This window comes from Chelonoidis abingdonii, chromosome 3 (genome assembly GCF_003597395.2).
Source record: "Chelonoidis abingdonii isolate Lonesome George chromosome 3, CheloAbing_2.0, whole genome shotgun sequence".
In the NCBI taxonomy this organism is placed as follows: Eukaryota; Metazoa; Chordata; order Testudines; family Testudinidae; genus Chelonoidis; species Chelonoidis abingdonii.
In genome coordinates this window covers 198804685-198832281 of record NC_133771.1, presented here as the reverse complement: position 1 = coordinate 198832281, position 27597 = coordinate 198804685, and the positions used below count along the sequence as shown (strand labels likewise).

The 27597-nt window shown below is 42.1% G+C and overlaps 1 protein-coding gene across 1 annotated transcript in view; it reads right to left on the bottom strand.

The window, feature by feature from the left end:
* Nucleotides 1-27597, bottom strand: part of PCSK2 (proprotein convertase subtilisin/kexin type 2) — a 206835-nt gene that overhangs the window by 84890 nt on the left and 94348 nt on the right. Inside the window, exons 3-5 of the mRNA XM_032806360.2 lie at nt 8173-8286; nt 6181-6289; nt 1791-1828 (exon numbers count right to left, since the gene is read on the bottom strand). Of these exons, the coding sequence (XP_032662251.1) occupies nt 1791-1828; nt 6181-6289; nt 8173-8286 (261 nt within the window). The remainder of the gene's footprint in view (nt 1-1790; nt 1829-6180; nt 6290-8172; nt 8287-27597) is intronic.

Genomic DNA, 27597 nt, shown 5'->3' with positions numbered 1-27597 from the left:
GAGCCCCATTGCACAACAAATGGCCTAACCGTAGCAATCAGTTTCAATGTAAAAAAAGCCTAACACAGAGAGAGTGGAACTGAGGGCACCAGCAGAAGCAGGTAGACAGAGCAGTAACGTCAAAGAGGACAGGACAATGAGAATGGAGTCTAGACTATGAAGAGGTAGTGTCATAAGTAGATAGGTAAGGTAAGGGTTAAGTTTCTTTTACCTGGAAAGGGTAACCAAACACCTGACCAGAGGACCAATCAGAGAACTGGATTGTTTAAAAGTCAGGGGCGGGAATTTGTATACTCGGGGTCTTTTTTGTTGTTTTTTTGTATGTCTCTGGGTACATGAGTAAAACAATCGGTTTCCTTTAACCTCCATGCTTATTCTCAAATATTCTAGTCCAAGAGTCTGTGAGTACAAAAGGGATCAGCCAAAGTAATTCGGCTATGAGGAGCATTTGGTTGTGTTGTATTACAGATGTGGATTGCTGGGTCTTTGTTGTGTTCCTCGGCTGTGAGGGACAAGCTACCTTGCCTGATTCCAATCTTCTCTCATTCTACTAAGGGGCAGTGAGTACAAACCGGGAACAAAGTAAAATCGGCTATGATATGCTTTGCTTTGTACTTACTGTGTGTGATTGCTGGTCTATTTTAAATTGGCTATTTTTTAAATCAGACTGGGGTATTCAGATTTTCTTAAGTAGGGGGAGCCTGTATAAATGTTTATGCAAGTTATTAGTCTGTATTGTCTCTTTTTCTATAATAAAGCTTTCTTTTTTCAAAAACTTGTGGAAGTTTCTTTTTCTAGTAAGGCAGAGAAAGTGAAACCTCTGTACTCAGGTACCTGTCTCCCTCACGGGAAGGGCAGGCACGGGGAAAGGCAAAGCCAAGCTGTTGGTATTTTGCATCTCAATTGTCCTGAGAGCAGAGAACGCTTATCTCTTGGGAAGCAGAGAAACCGGTTTCTTGATACTTGCAGGCTAGACCAAGAGGCAAGCCTGGGAAGGAGGGGGGAAGGGGTTTTCTCCCCTGCTGTTAGCATCCAAGGGATTTGGAATCTGGGTGTCCCACCAAGGGAGGGTTGGGGACACCAGAGAGAGGAAAGGGGGGATCAGGCCCTAGCAATTCCTGATCTGGTGGCAGCCTATCAGATCTAAGCTGGAGAGTAAGCTTAGAGAACTTCATGCTAGTACTTCATATTTGAACTCTAATGTTCAAATTGAGGATTAATACTATGACAGGTAGATCGGAGGCGAGTCTGAAGAAAGTCATTTTACACTGTACAGTGTCTGACTGTGCTACAGATACAGTTCACGTGCAGGATCTGGGAATGCTCTGAAATGTTGAATTTAATCACATTGTAAATGAAGTATATGGTTACCGTAGTTTTCAAACTCATACGCACTATAGCCATTGTGAACAAACAGCAGCCCGCCCACAGCAGTACCATCTCTGTTCTGCACCTACTAGGTAAATTCTGCATTTTAATAGCAAGATTTGGAGCCAATTCCCAGGTTACTCATTTCTGTCCTGAATTCAATATTGCAAACTGCAGCTTATTTAAAGGTAGGCATCACCATCATTCCTCCGCACTGTTTCATTCCTTACCCAGGAAGCTCATGTCTGGCAATTTGCCAGGTCCCATTTTTAGACCACTTGCTTTCTATGTAAAATTTATCATCTGCAAGATCAGTAGCTGAGCTCTGCAGTTCCTGCATTCAGTGTGTAAACACTGTATGAAAGACAGACCAAAACAATAAAGAGCCTCACATTTTACAGGAAAGGTCAGTGTGTACTTACATAATTTGAGGCAAGATCAGGATGAAGATAATCAATTCCTGCAATGAGACAGAGACAGCACACAAACCAAAGGTTAACATTAAACAAACCAAACCAGAACCCCTACAACACACACGTTATAATAATCATAGAGCACAATAAGAGTCAATTGCTACTATAGGAAAAACCATAATAAGGAATAATGCTGGTCTGTAAGCGTGCAGACTCACCCCTGCGATGCCTGCTGGTCTCTCAGGGAATTAGCTCGATTTCCAGCCCACAGCACCCTCTGCAGGCCCATGATCTGCTATCACTTGGACCCCATGTCCCTCCCAGGACCAGGTGCCCCTTTATCTGGGGTGCTGCCCCCTGGCAGTAACCCCTTTCTCTCAGGGTCTCCCCTCCCTGGGAAACCCCCACCCACTTTCCCCAACTTCCCTCAGTGTAAGGCTACTGTCATCATCTAACCCCCATGCCCTGGGGCAAACTGCAGTATCAGCCTACTCTTCACTGGCAAGGTTGGGACCTGCTGCCTTTGCCTACCCCTGTGTTGCCCCCTGCAACCCCCGGTACCTGTTGGCCTTGTGCTAAGCCACAGCTTGGGGCTTTCCAGGCTGGAGCTCCCCAGCTCCTCTGCCTTTCCCCAGCCCTGCTCCACTCAGGTACTTTTTCTCTAACTTCCTGCAGCCAGGCCCTTCTCCCTCTAGAGGGAGAAGGAAACTCTGAGCTTCTGGCTGCCCTGGCCTTCTTATAAGGCCTAGTTGCTCAGTTTGGGGTGTGGCCCAGCTGCAGGCTGCTTCCCACTCAGCCTGGGCTGTTCTCCCTGCCCTCCAGCCTTCTTCCAGGGCTGGTTTTAACCCTGCCAGGGCTGGGAGCAGGTAACCATCCTGCTACATGGTCTCAAAGCTTGTGTGCTCTGAGAGTGTTCATATGTAGACTTTTAAAGTAGGGTACCAGTTCTGCTGTGAGCTTAGTTGGGAGCTTTAATCCATTAAGTCAGTACCTAAGTGCCATTTTGCACCCAAAAGTGTGAAATGAGCAACCAAATGTATGGGACAAGTATTTAAATTGGATCATATATGGTTAGCAATGGTAGTTCTAGTAATATTTTACATTTATATAGTACCTTTCATCTGAAAGGATCCCAAAATACTTTACAAACATATATATCTATATTCTATTATTGAATATATTGACACACAGATTACTTCACCTACCACTAAGGTGCAGCCACCTCTGGTTAAGAAAACAGCAAAGTTTTAAAGGCTTGATTAAAAACCTATTGACTTCAGTGGGCTCTGGATTCAGGCCCTAATAGCATACAGTTTTAATACACAAGTGTAGGAGAGGAAAGGAAACTATCATAGCCACTGGAAACTGCACAGGAAAATTAAGTAAGCAGAATATTACCTAAATTAAAAATGGAGAGATCACTCAGGCAAACATGTCTATTTCCACAAACAGTGCCAGAGAATTCTTAATGGTGGATGAGATTGGTTTGCAAACTTCTGAATACCATTACAGACCGAGCATTCAGCTTACTAAGATATTTCATGGTGCTTACTGAGCTTAAAACTAGATGTGTGTGACATTTAAGATATGTGACATTCGGTTATCTGCTTCTGAATTTGGTTACAAATTAGAAAATCCCCCACAGATTCACTCACATCCATTGATAATTTGAGCAAACTGAGCCTATTTATAGTTTTGCACAAAAACTATGACAAATTTGTGACTTCTCTGTGATTCTGTCCAGAAACAAAGAGAAACTCATAATGCATAAATTCTGGAAAACAAAACAAAATAATCCATGGATTTAATCTAGATCTGTGAAAATAACTGATTTTTTTGGTTCAATGGCTGAATCAAAGAGATTGAAAAAATTTGTTTACACCCAAACAACTTAAAAAAATCAAAATGAAAAATCATATAAAAAATAAAAATGGCATTAAAAAAATGTCAAAACAAAATTTGACTTTTTGTTTCAGATACCACCCACTCACCAAAACAATTCAGCAAATTTGATGTAAATGACGAGGGGGCAAGGGCTCTTGGTAATTTGAGCTGTGTTGGCTGGCCTTCACAGGTCACACACAATGTTTCTGTTCTTTGATTGGATGATCATAACTCTTTGAAGTGCAAATATTCACATTTACAAAGTCAGAATTGGCTTTCTGCAAACATTTGCTTAAAATGTGCTGTGTTGGTGAACATTCCTGCAAGTAACTGGCTTGCTAGAATAGTCACAGGGTGTCATAAACAGATAGCTAAGGGTTAATGTTTCTTTTACGTGTAAAGGGTTAACAAAGGGAACCAAACACCTGACCAGAGGACCAATCAGGAAACAAGATTTTTCAAATCTCACGGGAGGGAAGTTTTGGGTGTGTGTTCTTTGTCTCGTCTCTATTGCTCTCTAGTCTCTGAGGGGATCACTATCTCCAGGCTTTCTAATCTTCTGTTTCCAAGTTGTAAGTACAAAGATAGAAGGTAGAAAGACAATAGGCTTTTATATTGTTTTTTTTATTTACATGTGTGTAGTTTGCTGGAATGTTTTCTTAATTGTATTTCTTTTTGGATAAGGCTGTTATTCATTTTTCTTTTAAGCCAATAACCCTGTATAATGTCACCTTGATACAGAGACCATTTTTATGTCTTTTCTTTCTTTTTATATAAAGCTTCTTTTTAAAACTTGTTGGATTTTTTTCCTAGTGGGGCTCAAGGAGATTGAGGAAGGGAAAATCTGCAGCAAAGGCTCACCCTGTTGCAGGGACTCTGATGAGGGTGAAAGAAACTGGATGGCAATTTGAAGGAAAATTGAAACAGGGTGATCGTCCAGGGTCATCCAGGGAGGAAGTAGGAAATGAGGAGACAAGGGGAGGGGGTTATTTTTCCCTTTGTTGTGAGACTCAGGGCATCTGAGTCTTGGGGTCCCCCAGGGAAGGTTTTGGGGAGACCAGAGTGAGCCAGGCACTGGAATTCCTGGCTGGTGGCAGCGCTATCAGATCTAAGCTGGTAATTAAGCTTGGAGGTTTCATGCTAGCATCTCATTTTCTGAACTCTAAGGTTCAGATCTGAGTAGGAAAGCTATGACATAGGGTATCAGTTAATCGTGGGAAAAAACTCCTTCCATGCTCCACTCTCTAAATGCATCCTCCAGCTAACTAGCATTGCCTCAGCAGTCTAATTTAGACTGAGCTTCAACCAGCTCACTGTCACCCAGGTTGCAATTGTACCCAGTCTCTGAAAATGCAGTCCTTGCTAAATGGGACCAATGAAAAGAAGAAAGAGAGCTGTGAGACATTTCACATACTGATGTAACCGCAGGCCAATCTTCCTCACTATTTACCCAGCCGTCTCACTTGAGTATGGAACAAGGGGGGGGGGGCGGTGCCAGAATAGAACAGGGACAGATCCTAGTGGATCACTGAAGATACTGCTGGTTTCAGTCCTTTCTCCTATTTTTAGTATTGTTCAGTCACCATGGCGAGTGTACTCAGCTCCTGCAAAATTTCACTAGCTCAAAAGCGCTGAGAAAATGTAAGAGACTTCCTATATTTTGTTTGCAGTGTTGTTGAACCTGTGTTTTTCTGGCCCAGGTCATGAGAGAAGAAGAAGAGCTTTCTAGCTTGAAAGCTTGTACCTTCCACCAGCAGAAGTTGATCCAATAAAAGATGTTGCCATACCTACCTTGTCTTTCTTGTATTTGACAGTCTGATGAATCCATGCAAAGTACAGCTGTGTTTTCAACATGCTGTATCTTCTCTCCCACTTCCATTTTACCCTAAACTATTAATGTATATAATATGTGGGTCACTATGGACATCCAGTGAGAAAGTATTAATTATTTCGGTTCTTCTGTACACGGTCAATATTTTAACAAGGGAAAATGCTCTTATATCTACTGGGTGCAAGGCAATTGAAATCCCCATTGAAAGCCCACTGAAGTCAATGTGAGGCCTCACATTCAGCTACTGGCCATAAAAGAGCTGTGTGTGTGATTTATAATAATTAGGGGTTACTTAAAGTTGTATAAGGTTTGGATGTTCACATTTCAATGGCCCAATTATAACACATATGCTTTCCCCTGCCGATCTCCAAGTCTTTACAGAACCTGGAGAGCAGCATTGGCATTATCATTAATCTAGGTTATACTTCATTTCAAATTTTTAAAAAAAGGTTTTGCATAAGATTGTACTAAGTAAGCTATTTAAACATCTAAAGCTGTCTTACATGTCTTCAAAAACAATGAGGAGTCTGGTGGCACCGTAAAGACTAACATTTATTTGGGCATAAGCTTTGGTGGGTAAAAAACCCCACTTCTTCAGAGGCATGGAGAGAAGAGCGTTACTTTACAAGTGGAGAACCAACGCTGAAGGCCAGTTTAGTTGGGTGGATTGGAATCCTCACTTACCATCATCCATAATTCCTATGGTAACACCTTTCCCTGTATATCCCAGCTCCCAGGCTTCAGCCACATTTAGATCAAGGCCAGGGGTCCCATCTGCTTGACCAGTGTTGATCTAATACATCAATTGAAAAGGAAAAGAGTATTATTATTTCTTCTTCTTTTGTGTGTGTGTACGGATAGTCTACTATTGTAATGTGCTGATTGAAACATCTTCTATTATATTCTATTCTAGATCCAAGTGTCTCCTGTTTGTGTTGTAATGAAACAGATAGTTGAATTGACCTCTTCCAGACCTAAAGAAGAGCTCCACATAGCTCAAAAGCTTATCTAATTCATGAACTGGAGTTGGTCCAGCAAAAGGTATTACCTTACTCACCTTGTCTCTCTCATACCTTGGGACCAACATAATTACAACAACACTGCAAACAATATTTGAAATAGTTTAATAGATTGTTTCATGACAACACAAACAGGAGACACTTGGATCTAGAAAAGAATATAATATGTTTCAAATCAGTACTAAGCAGCATCTACCCTTAATTTTAAAAAGTCAAATTAAACACAAATAACTACTATATTGTCATATTTGACACATCTGTAGTAGGAGAGCACGTTATGCTCCTCTACTACTGACATGTCAAGAAATAATGTAAAAATAAATATAAAATGAAAAAAATCAAAACAATTTTAAAATTCTGAAACAAAATATTGAAATTCTGAACTTGAAATCCATAATTTTCCTAAATGAAAATTTTCTGAAATGATTTTTTTTGTTTTGATTTTTTCCTAGAATTTTTGTCAAAGTCAACATTTTTTAAAACATTTCAATTTAAAAAAAATAATTTTCTTTTGGAAAACAAAGTTTCAACAAAAATGTTTTGACTAGCTCTAATCAACAACTTTCTTATAGCTCCTGAGGTTCTTTCTGTTCCCATTTTGGTTTCTTTCCTACGCGTGACACCTTCAACTATAGCTGTCCAAATAACTAATTTGTTGGTTCACTGGCAGGTCCAAAAACTTTTTAAAAAATCAATTCAGGGAAACCCCAAACCAATTTTTTTTTTTTAAATTTTCAGTGAATCAAGAAGTCAAGAAAAAATTGTTTTGATTTCAAGCCTCTTTAACTGTTTTTATATGTATATTTAAAATGGGAAATCTGGAAGCAAAGAGTTAGCTTCATAAGGAAACTATGGTAAGAAACTCAGGTTCAAATCCCCACTCTGCCTGACTTGGGGCAGGGATTTGAACCTGACTGTCCAAATCCCATGAGGCTATATATAAAAAGTGTGCATGGCTGAATGAATAGTTAATTATTTAAACAAAATGCAACAGCTTGAATAGGAGATATATGTAGAGAGCCACGGCTAGGGCACTCAGCTTGGAAGGGGAAAGCCTGAGCAGGGATTCACAAGTGGCTCTCATATATTTCCAGATAGGTGCCCTGGATATAAAGTGACATCCCCCCACCCACCCTGCCTTTCTTAGATTTGTGCCTAAATCCATTTGTGACTCTTTTTGATGAAAAACTGAAATTTTCCAACGGGGAGGGGAAGACAACATTTTCCAAACAGTTGTGTAACACACATTTATGAGCTTCCACATAGACACTGGTTGCATCCGTATGATTAAGAGCTCTTAAAGCAAAGTATTGAGACTTGATACTAAGGTACATTATCAATTTTCACAATCCTGGCTGCACTGCATGAGGGCGCACACAACCCCCACTATGGCCCTGATTCAAAGCCCACTGAAGTCAATGAGAGTCTTTCTACTGACATCATTGAACTTTAGATCATGCCCCTAACTCCAGTCCCAGAATACAGTAGGTTCCCTATATATCCTGGGAAAAATTCTCTTGGAATAAGTTCAAAGTTCTAGTGAGAAATCTGGAGGGCATGTTCCCAGATTATTGCAACAAGAAGGAATAATGTGTAAGTAAATTGTGGGGGGTTTTGGTTACTGAAGATCTCAACTAAAAATGACTGATTTGCTTACCAGGTACCATTGCTTTGTAAATAAAGGATCGTTCATGTTTATGTCAATTTCATTGATCTCTCTATAGCCTCGTTTTTTTCTGCCAAAGCCTTCCTGCTGCACAGCCTTCTTTATCTGGAATAGTAATGTTTATATCATTAACACAACATCCATATCTGTAACGTAATTTTTTCCACTTGTGTTTTCTCAGAAAAGTCAAACATTCTTAATCAATAGAAGTCAAGGCTATTTAAGAAAACCCACTCCAGGCTTCAGGTTTTGGTTAAAATAATGACATGGATCTGAACCAGTATTGACTTTTATCCTATGCATTTTCAAAGCCAGCCCTGGTTTCTTGTATCAAAAATAGCACACTGGATACACAGAATAGTATAATAACACTTCATTTCTACCAAAAGGTTGTGCTATGAAAAAAATAGTTGGCGTAGGAGACTTCATCTGTGCACTTGAGGTTCTAAAATATTTTTTTGTGTGTTGCCAGTTTTTATGAACTTCCTTACTATAAATGCTTGGCTGTAAATTGATTTCCCCTTCAGCACCTGGAAACACTGTAGACGGGTAAGCCCCTGGGTGAATTAAACAGCACACACAGTCTATCAATGTACCCTCACCAAGTGTCTTTATTGTCACTGTTCTCCCTTGTGCACCAGATAGATCAGATACAGTAGCAACTAGAAGTCTCCCTTTCTGCTCCCTGGCTCAGCCTTTTATATTGCTTGCCTTCTTTTCCCAGCTATCCCACCCATGAGCTAATTACCTCATCAGCTCATCAGGTTCTCTGTAGGTCCAAGTGATCCCTTCTAACCTTCCAAACCCACTCAAACTACCTAAATCCCTCCTACTCTATTCATACCCAGTATCCTCAGTGTTCTCTAAGCTATCAGGAAGCTGGCTAACAGCACCTTCTCACAACGCCTGACAGTGAACCAAATATATTGCCCAGAAAGACTCAGTGGAAAGAGTCAGCTTAGATGGTTACACGGAGATCGGAAGAAATGAACAGAACAGATCAAACCACAGATATTAGACACACTACTGAACTTTGCTGGATATCTGTATTGAGTTAAAGAAAGGGATGAGCAGCTTGTCGGAGATCTCTAAAATAAGGCTGGGTGGTGCCATGGAGACAACAGAGAGATGATCCGTGATTATGCCTTTGTCAGTTACCACCTCTGCTTGCTATTCCAAACCCCAAATCACATGAAATAAATTAAAGAACAGAAATCAAACTGCATTACAGGAGAATGCCAGAGAAAAAAAAACTCAAGTGTTTGTACTCCCATACAAACCCACTGGCTGTACATGACCCACTGCAACAAGGGAAGGAGCAAGGATTTGAAATTGTAGGAGCGCGACTCCTTAAACATCAGTTTTTCATTTCCATGTCTTTTCTTCAAGACAACTTGAAAAAAATGGTACAGGACACACAAAAATTGGCTCTGAAAGCTTCACTATTCAGTGTTCCCAGGTCTGATGGGCAGTGAATTGTTACATCTTTATTATGGTCAGAAGAGGAAATATATCAGAAAGGAATGTGCAACGTCCTCCAACAAAAATCATGCTACAGGATGTTTTATGAATGTTTTACACAAAGATGATGTATGCAGTATGTTAAAACCTAAAAATGCAATATTTTTGCTCTAAGGCTTGTGTTCACTAAGAAGAAAGCTGTGTTCTTATTAGAGCTGGGTGAATAACTGATTTTTTTGCTTGGTGATAGTTTCAATCCCCTGCTCAACCCATGCAAAAAGGAAAAAAATGGTTCAGGGTCAAACCAAACCAGAAATTTTTTGGCATTTTTGGTGGATTGAAGAAGTGTGCTGTGGGTCTGTTCCAGAGTGGGGATTTGGACGTGGGGTTTCTACGGCCAAGGTTGGTGCCCTAACTTCTAAACAACAGTAGCACCACTAACTAGGCCTCCTCCACCAGTTGCTTTGTAAACAGCCAAAACTATTTGTGTCAACTTCATGAAGAGTTTCGGATTTACTGAAACTGCATTTTTGTTGACTAAACTATTCCTCTGAAAAATTGTGTTCAGCTCTAGTTCTTACCTCATGTGGTACCTAACACAAGGTAAAATCATGGTGGAGAGAATGTAGATGAAGTTTCTGTATGAACTAGCAGGACTAAGTGAACCCTAATATCTCCCGTGGTCTTTACCTTAACCTGCTAATATGTGTGAAAGCTACAAGCTGCTTTGTCCTTACCAGGATTTTATCTCAGGTTAGCTAGCCCAAGGCCAGAGTGCACCTTCATCCCACTGAACACTCACACAGAAGGTGTAACAATGCCAAGTTAATATGATGACTTCAAATTCATATAGGTCTCAGGAAACAACCAAAAGTTCCCCATAAGACCGACTTCCCCATTGGCATAAGAATGCACAGCTCTGATGACTTCATTGGAATCATGCACCTACGTGGCAGCAGTGAGTTAGTTTAGAGTGTTTTATCCCCTTTCCTAGGGTGCATCTAAAAGAGATGTATTTTCTTTAGATCCCAATAGCTAATATGTTTTAAATCCTAGTATAGTTGGGAGGAGGGGGGAAGGCATTTACGGTTCACTTTGACCAGCCAGCATATTGAAACAGATAAAGTTGGCTGTCTATACTAGGATTTTAAACATCACCTTGATTGATTGGTCTTTCAGCCCTCGTATAGATTGAACCGATCACAACACGTCTTACTTTCTTCTCGTATCAGGGCCTTCCTTCTCCATGCATGGCCATGTCTTTTCACAATAAAATCTTCCCATCTCTTTGGAAGTCAGCTGAGTGGTTGTTTCAGTTCCCGTCAGTACCACTCGGTGACAGCTGCAGTTCATCGATTGTCAGTGAGCCTCGCTATATGCCTGGCTCATCGCATTTTACTATGCCAGTTCTCAACAATGACGTCCTGCACTCCACTCTGCTATCTGATTACTTCATTGGGAACTCAGTCCCGGATTGACATTCCCAGAATTCTTCTTTCCACTGCTTCTCAGTGTTCGTCAGTGCCCATGTTTAAACGTGTTAGCTATTATCTTCTAAATACACATGTTTTTCCTTGTGTAGATAGAGCACATAGGCAACACTAGAGAATACACAGAGCCATTGGGGTACATTCTGATCTCCTTTCTTGCTGCAGTAAAGCTGTTACTCCATTAACTTCAGGACAGGCCCAATCCTGAAAATGCTTGTACATGCAGTCCCATTGTCTCAAAAACATGTATAAACTTAAGTAGTTAAGACTGTTTGCAAGATCAGGGCCTTAAACTTTTGAAAATGGCATCATGAAAGATTGGCTTTGTGAAGCGTGACAGTCATTAAAAACTAATGGAGAAACAAGATTTGCTTCCTAAAAATGCAAGGTATTTTCATTCTCTCAGACTCTGGCTCACTTGTCAACAATAATGGCCTCTTGTTACTTTCATTCATTCTATAGTATTTCATTAAGTGCCAGGATTAAACAATGAACACAATCTAAGCATTTAGATTTTTATTAGCATGTGACTAAATCATTTACGAGTTACTAGCTGGATTCCAGTTAGAGGAAAAAAGGGCCATTTATCAAAGAAGGTAGCTCACTGATGATAAAATACCTGCAAGGAAAAAAGAGATTCAAGTATTGATTTTTAATATATTTCCACTTATGCATGGTGCATAAAGTAACTTGGATGATAATAAACCAGCAGGATTTTGATATAGGACAAATTAACAAAATAATCAATTGACTGCAGTACTGCTCCAGGAGGGCCAAGAACCACTGCACTGTAACTGAATGCCTCTCCCTGTGCAACAGAAAAATGCCAAGAAAATCAGCTCATTTTGAAGGAACAGTGTAAATTGTACTGCTGAGCTCCTGCAGTTAAATGACCATGTGCTACACCGAGCATGAATGATACATATATTAAAATTATTCCAGTGGATACATCTATCACAAAATCAATAACAGCGGAAGAGCACACACAACCCTCCCAGCTGGAGGGGGCAGGATGTTCATCTCAAGAATCAAGAGACATCTCTGCTCTTGAATTTAAATAAAGGAAAGTTCAGACTGAATCACAGGAATAAAATTTCTGACGGAGATATCTATTAGGTGCTTATTTTAAAATGTGAGGGTGATTAACCATTGGGAAAAAAAACCCTGGGAAGTGGTGGATTCTCCATCTCTTAAAGTCTTCAGACGAAGACTGGATGCCTTTTAGGATGATAACACAAGTTACTGGGTTCCATACAAGAGAAACTGGATGGAATGCCATGGCTGTGTTCTACAGGAGGTCAAACGAGATGGTCTAATGGCCCCTGCTGGAATAATCTCCTGTGGAATAATCTCCCAAGAGTAGTGGTTGAATTCACAGCATCTGAAATTTTACAGGACTAGAGTGAACAAAACACTAGAAAATATGTTGGTGGGAACAATCCTGGATTGGCTGGGAGATGCTCCTGATTATGACTATTATTGTTATTTTATAGGACACACTAGAATGTGGGAGGTGCTTCACATAAAACATGTGGCTTGAGATTTTCAAAGCAGCCAAAGAGATTTGGACATTAAAATTAATAGAAATTGCGAATCCAAATCTGAAAATCTCAGCCATAGAAGAAAGGTCCCTGTCCCAAACTGCATATGGTATAAATGATGATCTTTTCCATCTCTAATTTCTATCTACTTCTTAGGACTTCTTTTCACTACTGGGGAGATTAATGCTCCTGCAATCGATGCAGTTAGTGTCGATTTAGCAGGTCTAGTGAAGACCTGCTAAATCAATGGCACAGCGCTCTCTGGTCGACTCCAGTACTCCAGATCTCCAAGAAGAATAAGGTAAGTCAATAGGAGAGCGTCTCCCATCAATGCAGCACAGTGAAGTCACCGCAGTAAGTCGACCTAAGTTGCGTCAACTCCACTTACATTATTCACGTAGCTGGAGTAGTTTAACTTATGCTGGCTTACCCTGGTAGTGTATACAAGGCCTTAGTAGCCACAAACACAGATGTTCACGTCTCCTAACCATTTCTTTTGTCACTTTTATGGGTAAGAGAGCTAAAAGATCTTTGCTAGAGGAATGTTAAATCCACTCATATCTTAGAGGTTGGCTATTTTATAGCTACCTCATCAGTAGAATTGAAAGAAGACTGTTAAAAACTTACAGAGATGTAATAGATGGGAATTAATCCATATCTCAAGTTGTCTGATGTTTCTTTTAAAGTCCCAGCTAAGCAGTAGTCAGGTTATGTGAGAATCTCAACTTTCATTTAGAACAAAAAGTAAATGTGTAGGCCTCCTCATTGTGGAGAAAAGCGTAAAAGCATAACCCAAGTGTAACTAAAGGCTCCAAATCCAGAGGAGAATAAAAAGAACCCACCATTTATTACTTTAAAATTTCATGATTTTTAAGGCAATCTCATGGATTTTTTTGGCTGACTCATAATTTTCAAACACTGGGGCCATGGGGAGGACCACAAACCTAGGCCTGCAGGGAAACAAAGAACTTGGCAGAGCTTAGACCAGCAAACAGGAGCTCAGTGGCATCTGCCTCAAGGAGAGGGTACTGTTTAATAGTACTGATACAGAAGTGGATTTTCCATCCTGCCAAAATTTTCAAGATTTTTGGGGGGGGGAGGGAAATCATCTAAAATCAGGCCAAAAAGCCAAAAGTTTTAAATTTCTTGTGAAACAAAATTCTGAAAACATGTCAAAACATTTTGGTTCAATACATTAGAAATATTTCACTTAGATTTTGACCCTTGTTTATTTTTTTTAAATATAACACAATGTAAATTTCAAAACAAAAACTCATTTTGAAATGAAAATTCTAAATTTTTTGTTCCAAAAATGTCAAAACAGGATGCTCTGACATTTTCAAAACATTTCCAGGTTTTTTCTGAATAAAATTTCATCAAAATCGATATGTTTGCACACACACACACACAAAAAAAAAATCAGTTTTGTTGAACAAAATTTTCCAACAGAAAACAGTTTTTAGAAAAATTTTCCAACCAGCTCCACTGTATAGCACTTTGCCAAGGCAAAAAAGACTTGAAAAATAACAGGCACACAAGATTTAACCCATACAACTCCCACTCCAGTGAGCAGGAGTGGAGCAGTTAAGCCAAATGTAAGCAAACTAAGGGGCCTCTCGATGCTCCTTCTGAGGTGGTGTCGCCGTGTATTGCTCCCAGCATATGACTTTACCTGCATTGCACAATCCAGATTTACAGGTGCTCAGCACTCACAATTGGGGCCAGATCTTCTGTAGAGTTCCAAGGCACTCTATTGTAGTTATTCCTTTGTGAGACTTTATGGAAGATCTTTAAAATAACCTAAGCTCTTTTGAATATCTAGTCCTAGTTGTGGGAGGTGAGCTGTGCTGAAACTTTAGCCTTGCATAACCAGAGAACAGCACCTTGGCACAGCACGGCTCCAGAAACAGAGCAGGCTTTTTTTTTTTTTTTTGCCTTAAATTCAGCTAATCCTGTAAAGTAAAAATATCTTAACATATTAAAGACAATATTTCATAATTCTTGGTAATGTCATTATCAGCAAATTATCAATTATAAAAGAAAAGACTAAAGTAGCCCATAGTCAAGACCTGCAGACTCAGGAGAATATAAGAAGTGTTGAGAGATGCAGTTAACACGTTAGTATTAATTTTTTTAAATTTCACTATACCCTTTTTTCCTTCAGGAAAGTTCCTACAGAACTAACAATACATCTAAAATTAAAGAGCATTATAACTAAGACACTGATCCTTAAGTGTCTGTAGGATTGCAGATCTAGAAATTTTATTGGATTTTCCTATATCTGCTTAAAAAGAATTTCATCACATTCTGAAAAATTCAAGCCTCTTCTGGAAACTATCCACTTAGATAGTTGAGGAATAAATAGCTGGTTATGAAAAAATAATTTGCTTTTAATTATAGAGGTATGAAATGGTTTGATAATTGTTCTAAGTATTTCCAGTGTTATTTTTTTCCTTTGACACCAACCACTCATCTTATCAAATGAATCCCAAAAGATATAAGAGGAATCTTAAGCTGATTCTTGCTATAATTAATAAGGTTTCTCTTAGAAGTGCTGTCAGACTGAGTCTGTATAAATCAGGAGTTCCCTTGAGAAAGGTACATCATAGCAGACAGTAAAGTATGGTCAGATCAGCAAACTACTTCATCTGACATCAAGGAAATAATTCAAAATGACAATCGAGCATCTCATCCTTGATTCACAATATTAAGGGTGTATCTTTTATCACATTAGTAGATATTCATCTTTTTTTCTCTGTATATTAACTTCATTTCCATATTAACTATTCTCTCAGAATCTTTACGATATTAACAGCGTGTGTTTGAATTCTAAGCCAAGAGCATTCGTTTTTAACCTGAGAGTGACTTGTATTCAGGAATTTGATGTGACTGAATACTGTTAATGGCTGTATCTAATTATCCTCAGCATCTCCAGGTTTGTGAGAATCCAAGTGTCCAGGAAAAAGACTCCTCAAACTAATACTTCTGGAAACATATTTATAAGCAGCAAAGAGTCCTGTGGCACCTTATAGCCTAACAGACGTATTGGAGCATGAGCTTTCGTGGGTGAATACCCACTTTCCATGAAAGCTCATGCTCCAATATGTCTGTTAGTCTATAACAGTGGTTCCCAAACTTTAACAACCTGTGAACCCCTTTCACTAAAATGTCAAGTCTCATGAACCTCCTCCTAAAAATGAATATCTCCAGGGATTTTCTCCTTTACTTGAGTATAAATTATAAAAGCAGTGATCTTGGAAACATAAAATTTGTTTTTATGACATGCTTATTATATATTATTTATTATTAATTATCTTTACAGTATTTTTATTACATTATGAGAACAGGAACACACTTCCAAGATCTCAGTTTCATAGCTTGTATCATTTTGAATAAGCCTGTTATCAGCAGGAGTGGCTCTATACATTTCGCCGCCCCAAGCACGGTGGCATGCCGCGGGGGGTGCTCTGCCAGTTGCCGGGAGGGCGGCAGGCGACTGTGGTGGACCTCCTGCAGGCATGCCTGTGGGAGGTCCACTGGAGCCACCTGCTGCCCTCCCGGTGACCAGCAGAGCACCCCCCGCGGCATGCCGCCCCAAGCACGCGCTTGGCATGCTGGGGCCTGTAGCCGCCCCTGGTTATAAGACAAGGATTCTATGTTTCATCAAGGAATATCAGATGTGAAACAACAGGAAGGTATTTAAGAAGCCAACTCAAAGAGTTTCTCCTACACAAGCATTCAGGTCTTGAGCAGTCCAGGCAAACTACACACATTGCAACAAAGCTTACATTTGTTCTTGATAATACTTTTAAAAACAACACTAGCTGCCTATTTCATTTTAATAACAGCAAAAATTATCCACCTCCCCTTTCCATTTCTTATGAGTAGTCTTGAAGTTTAAATCTCCTCAGCGTGATTGATAGGCTTGCTTTGATCTGCTTAGCTCTTGGAAGTCCAGGGGCTGCAGGCTGCTGGGACCATGCTGCCCAAGGTCCCTAGGGACAGCTCTGGCCACCATTAGGGAATTTTTTCTCAAGAACCCCCTGTAACATTTCGTGAACCCCCAGAGGTTCACGAACCCCAGTTTGGGAACCATTGGTCTATAAGGTGCCACAGGACTCTTTGCTGCTTTTACAGATCCAGACTAACATGGCTACCCCTCTGATACTTTCCAGAAGTATGTTATAAACAAAACTGGGTGATTGATACGGGACACTTGTTATGGCAGATGTTTTCTGGAATGGACTGGGTGACTGATAAGGAATAATTGTTATTACAGATGGATTCTGTAATGGATGAAATAATGATTCATAGAAAGACGTTTTTAACTCATTTGGTTTTCATGGCTGTTAGTAATATTGACTGGATTAGAGGTTCCTTTTTACTTCATTAATCAGGTAAACTGAGGATCATAAAAGAAATTCCATCTGTAATTAGGAAAACAGAATACATGTAAATTTAACCGGGAAAAATGTGTCTCATACCGTACAGAAAGACAGAGGTTTTGGAAGTTAGATGTGGGGAAGTTTTGAAATTTACATGTGGGGTGTGCAAAATGCTGGCATCCCCTCAGTTACAGGGGTGGCAATGTATCTGTTTATTCTGTGCAGGGCTGTATTGATCTCTGACTGATAATCTTTGATTAATTAATTCCATTTGAATTTTATAATCTTGAATCACTATTAAATCCAAACATGCAACAGATGGCACTGTGTGGGCTAACTATCACACCTGCCATTACGGAGGGTTACCAAGCTTCCCACAGGAACTAAAATCAGTGAGGGCTATTCTGGCAGATAGCGGGACAGATAAACAACTCCAGAGAAGTACCCCAGGAGGAATATACTAGTTCATACAGGATTCAAGAGGCCAAGGAGACATTATTGAGGATCAGCAGCAACTAACTCAGAGACAGGGGCACCATTTAGGTAGAGTAGGGAGGGCAAATTTTGTACCACAATAGAGATTTTGGTAGGGTTATCCTCCTGCCTTCCCTAAATGACGCCCCTGCAGGTCAGCTTCATGGCGCAGCATGTCAGGATCCCACTGCCAGAGCCTGTACCCCTTCTCCGGGGAATGGCATAGGAAGGGGCTGTACTTCGCAGGATGGGAGCTTATCACAGGGCTGCAGATGCTGGACGGCAGCTGGTGGGAAGGGAAGGAGGAGGATGGGCTGTGCAGCTGGTTCCCGGCAAGCTACGTGCAGCTGCTGGAGGTAGGAGATTGGCTTCACCGACCACCTGGCAAGTGGGGGGCACGGGGAGGAAGCGCAGGGAGCTAGGTCCACGAGGGAGTGTAGGGGTTAGGAGAGAATGGGGTGCAGAAAGGGTTGGGGAGAAGAGGTGCCTGCCCCCTCCCAGGCTCTTCAGCAGTCACTCCAGTCCCTCTGGGCCCTGCTCTTGCCTCTGCCCCTCCCATCCCTGTGTGTGAGAATTTCCAAAGGGGTGGCACCCCAATATTTCCATTGTGGGGGCAGTAGCCCTCCAACCTTCCTGTTATACCTCCCCTGCTGCCTGGTGGGAGGTGACAGATGGAGGCCTAAGACCTAAAGGGGCACCCTTCAGCAGAGAGAGCAGAGGTGCTGTTATCTTGTGAAAATGGGGCAGGTCCGTTTTCAAATTAGTATCAAAAGGAAAAAAAATCCTCGATTATCAAGAAGTTTTCCATTTCACTACACGTATCTCATCCCCCCAGGATGCTGCAAGCTGGGAGGAAAGCTTTGATGAAGTGCTTAAATTAGTCCCCACCCCAAAGGGCGTGTCTTTATGTTGCCTAGCACCATAGGACTCGATCTATTTGAGAGCTCTCTGTGCTACTGTAATATAAATATAAATATCAACACACAGTCAGGCCATTCTAGGAAACACTGTAGAAAGTTGATCATTATTCAGTCCATAATAAAATACCAAAGAAATGCACTTTCTGAGCTCAAAGGTTTCGCTGCTGTCTCCACCAGCAATGTTAATTGCATGAGTTAAACACCTCCTCATTTAACCAAGTTCAGGTTAAGAAAAATGAAATTACTGACTTGGCTGTGCCTCACTTTGTGAACTTTCATTTGCCCGATATTAGCTCAGCGCCTGGTAAATGAGACGTTTTCACCAAAAGGGGCGGGCCAAAAATCAATATTCTGTCCACTTAGCAGAGACTCTCACAGTTCAGTGACATTCAGGCAGCGCTGAGTAAAGAGAAAAGGAATCGATGTGCACAAGGAGGCTGCAGATCACGTTCAGCCAGTTCCGCTGAGGAATCAATAGCGCTCTACTAGCCTCTCCTTTGAAATTCAAGTGAATTGACTAGGCTGTAATAGCAAGATGAATGAAGAGATTGACGCTGTATTTCCGCATTTGCAATGATAGGAGTCTAAGAGCAATTGGGTAGTTCCAACAATGCCCCATTGCAAGACAGCAAGCCAATTTAATTTGATCAGGAAATAAAAGCTATCAATGAGAATGGAATTTCACAGGAATGGAATATAACTGTAGAACAGTAAACACCTACATTCCAAGGACATCTAGTTAAGAGCTTCTTCTGTTATGCCAGGCTCTTGGCATAACATTTCTTCATTGCCAAAGCAGAAGGGCAGCATTTTACATTCAATTTGCGTAGATGTAAATGACTACAGACATTGCCAGGCAACGGCGAATTAGACCCAATGAGCAGAGATTTTTTTCTGTAAGCTTCATGACCTCACTACTTATTTTGTGATATGCATTTTTACAAATAGTAGATTTCCATTCCTCTTTCACCCATTGCAACTACTGGTTGGACCCAGGGATGGTGTAACCACTAGGCTAACTAGGCGGCCGCCTAGGGCGCCAAGATTTGGGGGCATCAAAAAGCGATATCCTGCATAACGGAAGTCAGCTGAGCGGGGCAGGGCGGGGAGCAAGGCCTCCATAACAAACCCAGCCCCGCAGCGAGGGGCACCGCACAGAACAGTCAGTGGGAGCCTGCGGTGGAGCAATGAGGAGACAGCGGGCTGGGCGCGGCAACCAGCACTGCTGAGGGACAGAGCCGTTGGGGGAGGCAGGACGCTGTCCTGAGCTCAGGTGAGCTTCTCCCTCCAACGTGCTGTACCTGGGGCCAGGCGCAGCCGCCTCCTGGGGTGAGGGAAAGTGAAACTAAACCCCGCAGTGTGATGGAGGGGAAAGGGCTGGTGCATGTGCTGTTTCCAAACACCAACCCCCCTCACCAGTGGCATTGTGCCAATGCGGGGAGCTGGCCCTGATCCCCAGGGAGATCCTCACCTGATCCCTGGGAGAGCCCAACCCTGCCTTCTTTGCCCCGGGTCCCGCCCTCCGGAAAGCGAAGTAGTCAGAGCCCGGGAATGTTTAAAGACCCTGCGAGCTGGGGGCATTCTCAGCCGCCTCCTTGCTCATAGGTTCCTCCAGGCCAGAAGGGACCATTGTGATCATCTCCTCTGATCCCCTTGTATTAATTCTAATAAACAATGCCACATTATGCAGAAAGTGTATAATAAGCGATGCTGCGGGGGGAGGGGAGAGGGAACGGAAGGGGGGGGGGTGCAAGGTGGAAGTTTTGGCTGGGGCACAAAATATCTTTGCACTGGCCCTGGCCAGAATTGTGCACACCTCGACTCTGGGGAATTACAGGCCAGTCAGCTTAACTTCAATCCTGGAAAGATAATAGAGCATATAATTAAGCAATCAATTTGCAAACACCTAGAAAATAAGGTGATAAGTAATAATTAACACGGACTTGTCAAGAACAAATCATGTCAAACCAACCTAATAGCTTTCTTTGACAGGGTAACAAGCCTTGTGGAGGAAGTGGTAGATGTGGTATAGCTTGACTTTAGTAAGGCTTTTAATACTGTCTCGCATGACCCTCTCTTAAACAAACTAGGAAAATACAACCTAAACACAGCTACTATAAGGTGGATGGAACTGGGTGGGAAAACCGTTCCCAGAGAGCAATCAGTGGTTCACACTCATGCTGGAAGGGCATATCAAGTGGGGTCCCGCAGGGATCAGTTCTGGGTCCGATTCTGTTCAATATCTTTATCAGTGATTTAGATGATGGCATAGAAAGTACACTTATAAAGTTTGTGGATGATACCAAACTGGGAGAGGTTGCAAGGGCTTTAGAGGAAAAGATTAAAACTCAAAATTATCTGGATAAACTGGAGAAATGGTCTGAAGTAAATAAGATGAATTTCAATAAGAACAAATACAAAGTACACCACTTAGGAAGGAACAATCAGTTGCACATATACAAAATGGAAAATGATTGCCTAGGAAGGAGTACTGTGGAACGGGATCTGGGGGTCATAAGCTAAATATGAGTCAACAGTGTATCATTGTTGCAAAAAAAAAGCAAACATTCTCGGATATATTAGCAGGAGTATCATAAACAAGACATGAGAAGTAACTCTTCCACTCTACTCTGTGCTGAGTAGGCCTCAGCTGGATTAGTGTGTCCAGTTCTGGGGGCCACATTTCAGGAAAGATGTGGATAAATTGGCGAAAGTCTAGAGATGAGCAACAAAAACTATTAAAGCTCTAAAAAGCATGACCTATGAGGGAAGACTGAAAAAACTGGGTTTGTTTAGTCTGGAAAAGGGAAGACTGAAAGGGGATATCATAAATAGTTTAAGTACATAAAAGGTTGTTACATGGAGAAGGGAAAACATTTGTTTTTCTTAGCCTCTGAGGATAGAACAAGAAGCAATGGGCTTAAATTGCAGTAAGGAAGATTTAGGTTGGTCATTAGGAAAAATGTCGTAACTGTCAGGACGGTTAAGCACTGAAATGGATTGCCTAGGGAGGTTGTGGAATCTCCATCACTGGAGATTTTTAAAAGCAGGTTAGACAAAGACATAACAGACGTGCTCTAGATAATACTCAGTCCTGCCATGAGTGCAGGGGACTGGACTAGATAACGTCTTGAGGTCCTTTCTAGTCCTATGATTCTATGATTCATGGTTGTGATATTGGCAGAGATTTTTTAATTCCAAGGCAGGGTAAAATAATGGAGGGCAGTCTTTGGGGGAATACACTGCAGACCATAACAAAACATCAGATGCACAAGCTGATCAATGCCTGTATGAAATGGCCCATTCACCTACATTGGGCTTTACCTTGAGGTGCTAGAGATTTCAGACCATTGTCTCCTGGTCTGTCCTTGGGCTAAGGGAAACAGAGTAGAGTTTGCTAAGATGTGGCACTTCCTCTTTTCTTGGGACAGAGCGGAGTTCAATAGGCCTTGGAAGCTGGTGTGTGAAAGAAAGAGAAGGGATACCTGTTCTTTGTTCAAAAGAGCCTGCTGGGCTGGATTAGCTGTTATCTGTGTCCCTTTTACTTAGTGTTGGATAATGCTTGGATAATGGTCCTTGATAGGAAATACTATCAGTTGTTTTCAGAGTAGCAGCTATGTTAGTCTGTATCCACAAAAAGGACAGGAGTACTTGTGGCACCTTAGAGACTAACAAATTTATTTCAGCATAAGCATTCGTGTAGCCCACGAAAGCTTATGCTGAAATAAATTTGTTAGTCTCTAAGATGCCACAAGTACTCCTGTTCTTTTATCAGCCGTTTTGGGACTCTAGTCTCCTTTCTAGCATTCAGGATGTTTCTGAGAATGGCAGGGAAAGAGGAATAGTCATAGGCTTCCTTCGGAGTCTCTGAGATAACTTCTGGCCTTGGCTGCAGCTGCTTTCGTCCATTCTAGTCGTGCAAAGCTGCCAGCTACCATAACACAATTCTCCTCTCACATCAGTGGCAGCATCCTCCTACTGCAAGTAACTTCACAAGGTGCAAGAAAAGAGAGTCAAGCTCAGTGCCTTTGAAATACAATAGACGCACTCTGTCTATCAGACAATGCAGAATTTAGGTAACATCTATGACAATTTAGAGATATTACTTTGGTCATCAGAGAGCTCTTATTTTTCCATTAATACAACAGAAACACACTGTAACTGAATCTCAAAGTCAGCGTATGGTCTCTCAGGGTGCATCTACAGAGAAAGTGGAAGCCTGTGGCAAAGAGTTTCAGATCCCAGGTCTTCAGACTTGGGCTCGCACTGCAGAGCTAAAAATAGCTGTTTAGACATTTGGGCTCAGGTTGGGATACCATACCATACCATACCAATCCATACCATGCCACACTTACTTCTGCACTGCTGCTGGTGGCAGTGCTGCCTTCAGAGCTGGGCAGCCAGCCAGCAGCCGCTGCTCTCCAGCAAGCCAGCTTTGAAGGCAATGCACAAGTAAGGGTGACAATACCAAATCACCAACATTAGTTCATATTTCAAAAATCTGTCTGGATGGAGATTGCAGGACCAAGAAGAGGTCATGTCCAAGAAAACCTGGGTTAACTAAGAACTGTAATGAAATACAAAGGATCTAAAGGTTATCACAAAATTTTTTGTGATCTTCCAACCCTGTACTCTCTACAATAGCCTTGGGATAGTCTTTTGGGTCAGGACCCTCAGTTTGAGAAACTCCGCTCTAGATCATCAGCTCAGGATGGCAGCAGCTAACCATTATCCCCATAATACGATGATTATCTTAAATGACTTCAGTGTTCTCTATCCAGTTCTTAGTGAATAAACAACGATAATGAAAAATCAGCTAATACAATGTGTAGTAATGGGAACACTTGTCACAAGATGGAGCAGGGACACAAAAGATTGAAAGGGCAGAGAAACTGGCTGTTCATTCTTGATCTTCAATAACTATTTGACTTCAGTTTAAAATAAGACAATATAATTCTTATAATTTAGCTGTGCATTTCACCACACACCATAGAGTGATTTTTGTATTTAGTTTTATAGTAAGGATGTACAGAAACAGACTGAAGTTCCAGTGGCTGAGACAATACTCCAAACTCCCTATTGTCATCTCCGTAGTGCCTAAATTATGCTTGGAGCACTACAAACCGAAGACACAGGCCAGATCCTTAATGGCACCCAAGGGTGGCTCAGTGCAGCTGAAGGCAGTGGCGGCAGTAAAAGGAGGTGTGATGGGGTGTGTACCCCACACAGGCAATGAAAGGGTTAACAAGAGTCTGAGTCCAGTTAGGCCACTTGGGGGCTCTTGCCAGGGTGTTAGACAAATAACCCCAATAGAGAGGTGCTGGATGTTCATAAAGGAAGGAGGATAGGCTCAGTTGGAGGAAGACCAGGGAAGAGACCCAGGTGAGAGGTACGTGGGTGTTTCCTCTTCTTGGCTAAAGGCTGAGGGAAGGCTGGGAGGCATAAAGCTTGGAACTAGACCAAGAATGTCTGGAGCCAAGAGGAAGCCTGGGATGCCATGCTCTGAAATTGGAGAAAAAAGAACTTTGTGAGCATGAGGCTGAACCCAGCAAGACGTCTTGAGGAAGGAGTGTGTAGGACCTGGAGAGGAAGCCTCAGAAGCCGAGGGTGCGGGGAAGGCTGCTAGAGGCAGGAGAAATGCTGGGTATGGACAGTAAAAAGGCAAAGGCTACAGGAGATGATGATTCTCACCACAGTGGGCCCAAAAGAGAGTTGAATATGGAGCTGAGACAGAGGGAATACTAAGATGGTGGGATACAAAGGGTTCTCACCATGACATGCTTGAGAGAAGGCCTAGTAAAGTACTGGGAGTTGCTTGAGTTGAATTTTCTTTGAGTGGTCTACACTGAATACCCCAGGGGAGGACACTGGAACTTAGTAACCCCTAGGAAGAGGAGCTGAAGAGACTGGAATGCTAGGTACTGTTCTATGTGGACTTGGAACTGTAGTACCTTGGAAGGGGCGTGAAACTGAATTGTGACCTGGAAGGAGGGCCAAGTGCAAAAAGAGGTGGACCAACACAGAACTCAACGGACCATCAGCAGGAAGTGCTAGACTGGAGAGAACTGCTATGCCATGCTCAGCCAAGAAGGGGTAACAGCAGTGAGTCCACTCTCTCACCTTTCCACTTCCCTAATCATGATCGCTTCTCTGCCAGTCTAGTCACTCAGCACAACTTATAGCAGCATGAATGTGCTGAGCCATCTCATTCACCCTGAGGGCTGCTCTAAAGGTGCCAGAATCCCTAAAGAGCTATTACATCAACCACGGATCATTGAGGCATAGAGACATCCCAGCTTAGCTTTCTGCATTGGCAGCAGAGGAAGAGCAGGTCATGTAGAAGCTGCTATGGCAGCTCTGCGCTGCCCAAGGATCCAACTATAGTGGGGAAATCCCAGGGCTATCACGATTATAGCAGTATTGTACTGGGGGAATGACATAAAGTTGCCCTAATGGCAGGACCGGCGCTAGGGGTTTGAGCGCCATAGGTGCACGGCCATTTTGCCGCCCTACGCACTGGTCCCCCGGCTCTTGTGGAGCTGCCGCAGTCATGCCTGCGGGAGGTCCACCGCACGAGCAACCGACTGTCCGCAGGCACGACTGTGGCAGCTCCACCGGAGCTGCGGACCAGCGGACCCTCTGCAGGCACCACTGCGGCGGCTCCACCGGAGTCGCCTGCCACCCCCTCCAGCAAAATGCCACCCCCTAATAATGCTGGCGTCCTAGGCGATTGCCTAAGCCACCTAAATGCAAGCGGCGGCCCTGCCTAATGGAGCCCTGGATCTGCCCAACATCCCTACGCTTCAATCCAGGTGCGACTAGCTGCGGAGAAAGAGATGGAAGAATAAGGTGAACAGTAACAGGATTATATGAGGACTTGAATCGCTAACATACATTTTCAGTTTTTTCCCCTCAGGCTCTTGATCCTTCTTGTTATATTTATTATTAGCAGAAAAATGTGGCCCTCCTAGTGTGACAGCCTTGGAGGATAAAGGGTGCAAATTGCCCCCCCATTCCTCTGTGCCAGTTACCTGTATAACAGGTTGCAGTGTGGGAGAAGGAACAGGTGCAGCAAAGCAGTTATGTTAGTAACCCCTAGTGCAGGCTGGTAGGAAGTATTAGGAAATTAGCCCTTAATGCACTTGGTGGCATAGCTGTACGAGCGCACTGGAGAGTATATGCTGCCCCAGTGCAGATAAACTCCCTCCCCCCGCCCGGAGCAGCAGGGACAGTGGGAGGAAGACTGATTTGCAATACCTCATGATCCAAGCCACAGGATTTATCAAGTTCATGCGCTGTCCTGTAACTACAGTAATAACAGTAATGATACACTGCATTTCTTGCATTTTCCACTTGAGGATGTCAAAACACTTTACAAACATTCGGGTGAAATTTACTCCATGCATAGGGCTTGCATGAGACCTCTGACTTTAGCCTCACAGTACTATGTGTAGGAAGCATTATTATCCCATTTTACAGCTGGGGAAAATGAGGCACATAGAGGTCAAGATCTTAAATGTAGCCTGTAGATAGCTCAGAGAAAAAAAAAACCCAAACTGATTCCTAATCCTGTGCTTTAAACCTGGCTTCAAGTCACTGTCGTGACTCTCAGTGTTTCCACTTAACTCTGTACGCAATTCTTCTCACTTGACTATCTTCCAAGAGCCCATCATTTGCCTTGAAACATGTTCTTTGAAAAAATTATTTCTGCTTTTCCCATAAAACATAGACTTGTCCCCCCACTACCCCAATCAACAATCTGAAACAAGCAGAGGACCCTGCTGTAGTCTCACATTCATTTAAGAACCACACAATAGCCCTTCATTGCATGGGCTTGATTTAGCTTTAAATGCTCATTCCTTGCCTAAATGGCTTCCCATTAGAGGAGACAAATATACTTTTGAATAGCTACCCTAAGAAATAACAGCAGCATTACATTGTGGTGGTGGAGGCTCCATTCATTCAGTATGGCTGAGAGTAAAAGCTTATTTCAGCTGTATTTTGATATTTATAGCTTTCCTAAGCAGATGATGCTTTCTGGTTGGGAGGTCCTATAGCAGTGAAACATTATCATACACAAATGGCTTCAGAATCTGATATTTTCCATTAGTGAGCTGTTAGTCACATGAATGACTGTCCTCAAAGTCAAGAGGAGTGATCATGTAACTGCTCATCAATATAAGTATGGGGTTCACAATCTGGCCTATTACAAGTTGGGATGCACATTTTCATTTGTTTTCCTATCAAAGCACTGGCCATTTTCCCCCTTTCCCTGTTTCTTCTATGTTATGAGCAGAGACCAGACCAAACTTTCCCAAAGACTATGTTTAGGCAGTTGCGGGAGGGAGCGGGGGAGAAGGAAGGAGGAAAGCAGGCGTAGGGAGCACAGTGGCTAATCTGCAGGAGACTAAAAAACCTGAACAAGACACTGTTTTTCTATATTATGAACACCCTGTTCTGAGAGTCATCTGCTCCTATTTGATGTGTATATAATAATATAGAGAGAGATGTACCTGTCTCAGAACTGGATGGGACCCTGAAAAGTCATTTTCACAAGACTTTCACTAGCAGGACCAAGTACTGATTTTTTGCCTCAGATCCCTAAGTAGCCCTCTCAAAGATTGAACTCACAACCCGGAGTTTAGCAGGCCAATACTCAAACCACTGAGCTATCCCTCCCCCCAACAGAGGGTAGGCACTATGTGAAGGAGTGAACCACTGCACATGGCTGCTTTCTCTTCCTCATGGAACTCTTGCGGCTTGTCTGCAGGTTTGGCTCTCCACCTCACCATTCAAGTGCATAGGAATCACCGACTATTGTTTAATTGCCATCAAAAATCTTCATCTCATCTACTTATCTGACAGTGCGAATGAATGAATGATTGAATGAACTTTGCTTTAATAAAAAAAATCCTTATTTTCATAATCCTTCCTGCTTGAAGGATACCCTGACATTCACCATCTTTATTAAAAAAGCCCATCCTTTTTAATAGTTAAAGCTGCATCTCCCCACATGTTTAATATTATCAATAATGAATGTATGGAAGCAGGATTTATTATTGGCTTTTTAATACTTTAAGGCCTCTCTGTGACTATCTCACTCAATGCAAATAAAAGATGCAGTCACAGAACGATGGTCTTCATA